General features: G+C 45.7%; 1 protein-coding gene across 1 annotated transcript; it reads left to right on the top strand.

The window, feature by feature from the left end:
• Positions 1-1,618: 1,618 nt before the first annotated feature.
• Positions 1,619-2,692, top strand: LOC118249567 (C-C chemokine receptor type 5-like). The gene has a single exon (XM_035549650.1). The coding sequence runs from the start codon at positions 1,622-1,624 to the stop codon at positions 2,690-2,692; it is 1,071 nt and encodes a 356-aa protein (XP_035405543.1). The 5' UTR covers positions 1,619-1,621.
• The last annotated feature ends 4,150 nt before the right edge of the window (positions 2,693-6,842 follow it).

Below are 6,842 nucleotides of genomic sequence, written 5' to 3'. Positions count from 1 at the left end.
TGCTGACAGCAACTGAAACCATTTATACCATTTGAGAAGGTGTTGCCTACCAGTTCTTTCTATTGTGATTTTCCCTGCAGGTCATCAGCTGAGCGTGCCCAGCATAGCCCGCACAAGACAGGGCTCCACAACATTTTTATTCCAGAGTTACTGAAGACCAGGCCAGTTTCATGGCCCCGGCCCTGACCAACACCCTGCAGACCAACACCACCGACTTGCTGATTCCTCAGGTGGGTACGTTTAGCTCCCCTTGCCAAGGGGCGTTTCTACACCTCCACTGACCCCATTCCCAGAGGCCTCAAGGCTTGAAACCATGACTAACCTGAACAAGCAGTTGTCACATAGGTTTTACCGGTGCTAGAGGGTGGGCCTATGCCTACACCTCCCTGCTGCCTCCTCTTCCTTGGGTGAGGCTGCAGAAGGGGCTGGCAAAATGAGGAAGTGGCCAGGTCCTGTCACTGTGTTTCACTGTATTGGGTTTACGTGGCAACGGCTTGGTAGCAGGATGGCTTCTGTGAGCAGAGCCCAACAGTTGCCCCATGTCAGATCAGAGCCAGCTCCAGCCAGCTCCAAAAGGGACCTGCTGCTGGCCAGAGCTAAGCCAGTGAGCGATGCTGGGTGGCCTTCAGGGAGAGCAGATTTAAGAAATGGAAAAGAAAAAAAAAAAAGAACAAACCTGCTGCACAACAGCAGCTCGGAGAGCGAGGAGTGAGAAGCAGCCATGCAGCCCCCAGGGTCAGTGCAGCAGCAGGGCAGGAGGTGTTCCAGGCACTGAGCAGCAGTTCCCCTGCGGCCTGTGGAGAGGCCCCTGGTGGAGCAGGCTGTCCCCCTGCAGCCCATGGGTCCCACACGGAGCAGATCTCCACGCTGCAGCCCGTGGGTGGAGGAGCCCCCGGTGGAGCAGGTGGATGTGGCCTGGAGGAGGCTGCGGCCCATGGAGAGCCCCTGCAGGAGCAGGCCCCGGGCCGGAGCTGCAGCCCGTGGAGAGGAGCCCACGCAGGAGCAGGGGGTCTGGGGGGAGCTGCCGCCCGTGGGGGACCCGTGCTGGGGCAGTTTGCTCCTGGGGGATGGACCCCGTGGTACGGAGCCATGTGGGAGCAGGTCTTGGAGAGCTGCTGCCTGTGGGCAGCCCCCGCAGGCTCAGTTCGGGAAGGACGGCATCCCGTGGGAGGGACCCCACGTGGAGCAGGGCAGAGAGTGACTGAGAAGGAGCAGCGGAGACAAAGCGTCAGGGATTGACTGCAGCCCCCAGTCCCTGTTCTCCTGCACCGCTCGGGGGAGGAGGTGGAAGAGGGTGGATGGGGGGAAAGTGGTTTTGGCTTGCTTTTAGTTTCTCACTTTGCTAGTCCACTAGTGATAGGTAATAAATTATATTAACCTCCCTACACTGAGGCTGTTTTACCTGTGGCAATAATTGCTGGTGACCTCCCTGTCCTTAACCCTCGAGCCCTTTCCGTTGTATTTTCTCCCCCTTTCGCTTTGAGGACGGGGAGTGAGAGAGCGGTTGTGGTGGAGCTCAGCTGCCCAGCTGGGTAAAACCGCTGCATTCATTCCCCTGACTGCCAAGCTTGCAGTTTCCTGCAGTTAACCACCCTTCTCTTCCTTTCCAGACCAACACACCATGGAAAACGATACCATGGGCTTCCTTGACATGGCTACAACAACAGAATTTGACTACGGCGATTCAGCACCATGCACGGGGACTGAAGAAAAGCACTTTGCAGCCAATCTTCTGCCACCGCTTTATTCTTTAGTGGTAATATTTGGCCTCACAGGCAACATGCTCGTTGTCCTCATCCTGATAAAATACAAGAGATTGAAGAGCATGACTGACATCTACCTGCTCAATCTGGCAATTTCTGATTTGCTGTTTATATTTTCTCTTCCTTTTTGGGCCTATTATGCTGTTCATGACTGGATTTTTGGGGAAGCGTTGTGCAGAATTCTCTCAGGTGTCTACCTCCTTGGCTTCTACAGCGGCATCTTTTTCATAATCCTGTTGACCATAGACAGGTATCTGGCCATAGTGCACGCAGTGTTTGCTTTGAAAGCGAGGACAGTTACCTATGGCATCCTCACCAGCATTGTCACTTGGGCTGTTGCTATGTTTGCCTCTGTTCCTGGGATAGTATTTCACAAAACTCAGAAGGAAAATTCACGGTATACGTGCAGTGCTCATTACCCATCAGATCAGAGAAATGTATGGAAGCAATTCCTGACCTTAAAAATGAACATCCTGGGACTTGTTATTCCAATGTTAATTATGATCTGCAGCTACACACAAATTATTAAGACATTACTGCAATGTAGGAATGAGAAGAAACATAAAGCAGTCAGGCTTATTTTTATCATCATGATTGTCTACTTTTTCTTCTGGGCACCATATAACATTTGTATTCTCTTGCGTGATTTTCAAGGTTCATTTTCCATCACTAGTTGTGAAGGCAGTGGGCAACTGCACAAAGCAACCCAAGTGACAGAAACAATTTCAATGATCCACTGTTGTATCAACCCTGTGATTTATGCCTTTGCTGGAGAAAAATTCAGAAAATATCTTCGTAGCTTTTTCCGAAAGCAAATTGCATCCCACTTTTCTAAATACTGTCCGGTTTTCTATGTTGACCCATCTGAACGGGCTAGCTCCACCTACACGCAATCTACTGGAGAACAAGAAGTTTCTGCTGCATTGTAATTTGTGCCTAGCAAAAAAGTGAAATTGACTTTTGTGAAATCAATTCTTGTGATAAAAGCCTGGAGAATCTGTTCTGAATATTAGCTCCAAAGCAGCTGCAAAAGATCACGACACACATATGTATCAAAGCTTGTATTTGCTCATACTAATGGATATTTGTACATAAATGAAAAGGATGTATCAAATTAGCTATCTAGATACGGTAATGTAGGATTCTGTAGCAAAAAAAAAAAGTGTTTTTTTTTTTTTTTTTTGTGAATGTAGTATAGTTTTTTACTACAGACACCAAAAACATATAAAGCTGAGGGTTTAAGCTAGCAGTCTCATAAACCGATATTTGAAATGAACTCGTGGTTAGAAATTGATATTGGTTCTTTGGAAACATCTCTTCGCTGTACTTTACACAAGTCATCTCACTCATTTAAACTCAGTCTTAATCCCATCTGGTTGTGTATCTCTCTAAATAATGCTAAATTACTGAGGTCTGTGATGAAGAATCTTTACAAGCGATATGGGAAAATATTATACCTATAAAAAAGACTCCAGTATTATAGTGTGTATTTCCTTTGTGTATGGTTGAGTACTAACCCTTTGGGTTTTCCTCATATTATTCCAATAATAGTCTTTACTATTAAGTGTCACAAATAAGTGTCACTAAGTTAATTAAGACTTTAATATTACAGAATGCTTTATCAATCAACTGCTGTTTTATATGCTACTTGCATTAAAATAAGTACAATAGCCTGTCATTGATCAGCAAATCAATATGTTTACAATATTTCAAAAATAAAGTATTACACGTGGAGCTTTAACTAGGTTAGATCAAGTGCAGACAATTAGTTAATAGGGCTTTTTAGCTTCTTAGTGCACTTATTTTGTTCGCCATTTTTCTGGCCTACATTAAGAAAAAAAACTTTAAAATGTGGCATTAATGCAGGTGTAAAGGCTGCAAAAACACAACAGCATTAGAGGTGTGAAAATGTTTTTTGAACAAGGTTGACCCAGATGTTTTTAAAGATAAGCATATGCTATAGACGTTTAAGGTGTCAAAACACACACACACACAAATAAAAGGATTCACCGATCTAAAGAGCCAAGGGCATATAGCATCTCTCTAGTTTTAGAAGCAGGTATCATTTAGGGGCAATGACGATTTTTTCTGTTTTTTTGGGAGTTTTACAGAGAGCAACAGCTTCCATAATGCAAACAAAATTGGTAATACTGATGGCCAAATATGATTGGGTTTCCCCTTAAAGTTCAGCTCTGGCAAAGCACTTGAACACATAGAAAATGTGCTGTTGATTTAATTAATAAATAATTTAATTAATAAAAGGCCAACTTGGTCTTTCTAGCATTTCTTACATTTCCCCTAATAGTTTTGGTTTTGGACAACTCTGGAGGCAGGAAAATCAGAGCAAATATTTTTATTGCTGTTCTTATCCAGTAGGGTAGTCTCTGTTTTCCAGCTCCTCTAGATAGCCTTTTAAATATTTGCAAATAAATGTTTCGAAGAGTCCCAAAGAAATTTTACATTGCCAAGTGCATGTGAAAGCAGGAAGTGAAATACGGAAATCTTTGCTTATCAGACCACTTAATTTAAGATATTCTGTTTTGCCATATTAAGCACCACTTTTGGACTACATCCACAAGGGAAATAAAACAGAACCATACTATGTCTTCTAATTCAGACGTTTTTTCAACTGCATACTCTTTTTTAAGATACTGCATCTGTTTTTATAATTGGTGTAAATAGAAATCAGATAGCTTCAACATCAAATGACAAATATTTGCATTTCTTTTTTAAAGAGACAGGAAGCTACGTGCAGTAACTTTTAGCTAGGGTGGCCTTCCCCTCCCTCCCCCCCCCCTCCCCTTCTGTAATACTTATAAAAATGTTTTCATATTTTATTCAGCTCTTGACAAGAACTTTTATTTGGATCCTAAGACACTTTTTCTTTAAGGAGTTACTTGCTCTAGAAGGCTTGAGTGCCGAGCAAGGTATGTGTCTTGACCAGCCTTGCAGGAGCAAAGCACAGCTATCAAATGTGCAAGAGCACACTGAGAAGCTTTTCTGAGAGATACGTCAAAAAGAAGCCCTAATCCTTTGCAGTTCTCTCCCACAGCACAGATCTTTCCAAGGGACAAGTAGCTTCCAAAGGATAGAACTGGGAGATTTGTGGCATAGCAGATCAGCAGCTTATCAAGAGTTTCCATGACTTCACTGAGAACGGACCATGATTCAGCAAATGAAACAAGCCAGGTTTCAGCTACTGTAGTAAACTGTGATCGATATTGAAGGTGATAATAGAAAACACAGTACTTGGTAGCACTGGTGGTGCATTCAGTTAAGGACTCTGCCAACAGGCTGCAACAATATTTAATTACGCAATCCATTAAAGTTGGTTAACTTTTGTGTGTTAGGCTTCTTGATCCTTTCTCCCTCCCACCTCCCTTTTTATAGAATAGCCCATAAGAATGAAAAAGGAAGAGAAATTCCTCTTCAAAACAGGTTGCTGTAATGCTGAAAGAGCAGGTGGGTCAAATTCAGGGTTTTACAAGTGGGCAAAGAACCAGCATCATTAAGTAATGCAGGGCCATCAGAACAACTTCAGTGTCCTTAACTGTTTGTCACTAGTAATCTATTAATAAACATGCTATTCTGTTTGACATTACATTTGGTTTTATTATTAGACATGGGAGGAGCACTACTTCACAGATTGTCTATTAACTTACTCTGATCCTAGAAGATTAACGCTGTTTTTAAGATAAACAAGAATACAGAAGAGTTTTTAGTATGTTTCATGTCTACCCCTAGCGACCACAGAGATAACCTCGAGTAAATACAGGAGACTTGTGCCCACACCAAGTCTCTTCGGTTCTTAGGGCTACAGCGCCATCTTGGGGCCAACTGTAACGTTCAATGCTGCCATTTAAAAATTCACTAGCAAAAGTTTTGCTGCTTTCCTTACAAAATATCAATTACTCTGAGAGGATCTTCTATCAAAGTGACTACCTCCGCTACGGGCACCGTGCGAACAGCAGCAAGCCTTGGAGAAACAGGAATGGCAAGGAAGAACGGAGGTCCATTGATTCATTGGGTGTTGTCTGCTTTTAATGAGTCAGGCAGGTGCAATAGCATGGTATGGGAGAGGCAAGGCTCGTTTTAGTTCCTGCACAAGTTTTGCATGTGCTCGTATCCGGATTCCAGCCAGCTGCTGTGGAAGGACTGCCTTTTGCTTTCCTATGCATAGCCTGGAAGTCACAAAAATAAAACGGCTCTCCTCTACTGTCTCCAGAAGGGTTGAAATTTAGCTGGAATCGGGATGATCACACTTCCAAGCCTCCCCCAGACCCTGCCAGCTGTGATATACCCCATGCATCCCATCAGAAGTTGGCAACACCACTACCCCAAACCTATTCCAAGTGAACCCCCTTAATAAACTTAAGGGTTTGGGGGGGAAGAGTATGTTCTGGAGGTGGGGAGCACCAGGGCTCGGGACCCAGCCTTCCTTGTCCCCTCCTGTGTCAGCAGCAGCTGCCACACCTGGAGTATTGTGTCCAATTCTGGGCTCCTCAGTACAAGAGGGGCGTGGAGCTCCTGGAGCGAGTCCAGAGGAGGGCTACGAAGATGATGAGAGGACTGGAGCACCTGTCATATGAGGACAGGCTGAGGGAACTGGGCCTGTTTAGCCTGGAAAAGAGAAGACTGAGGGGAGACCTCATTGGGGAAGAGTGTTGAGAGGATGGAGCCGGTCTCTTTTCAGTTGTGCCCAGCGACAGGATAAGAGGCAACAGGCACAAACTGAAGCACAGGAGGTGCCGGCTGGGTATGAGAGGGCACTTCTCTACTGTGAGGGTGACAGAGCACTGGCACAGGTTGCCCAGAGAGGCTGCGGAGTCTCCTCTGGAGATAAACAAAACCCGCCTGGACGCCATCCTGCACAGCGTGCTCTAGGTGACCCTGCTCGGCAGGGGGGTTGGACTGGACGATCTCCAAAGCTCCTTCCCCGCCCCGGCCATCCTGTGACTGTGTGACGGGAGAGGAGGGACACCCCGCCCCAGGGCGGCGTTACCGCGGCCGTTACTCCCCACACGGCTGCGCGCGCCGTGCCCGCCCTGCCATGACGGCAGCGGGGCGACCCCCGCCCCT

Source organism: Cygnus atratus, chromosome 2 (assembly GCF_013377495.2).
Source record: "Cygnus atratus isolate AKBS03 ecotype Queensland, Australia chromosome 2, CAtr_DNAZoo_HiC_assembly, whole genome shotgun sequence".
In the NCBI taxonomy this organism is placed as follows: domain Eukaryota; kingdom Metazoa; phylum Chordata; class Aves; order Anseriformes; family Anatidae; genus Cygnus; species Cygnus atratus.
This window is presented reverse-complemented; position numbering and strand designations above follow the sequence as displayed.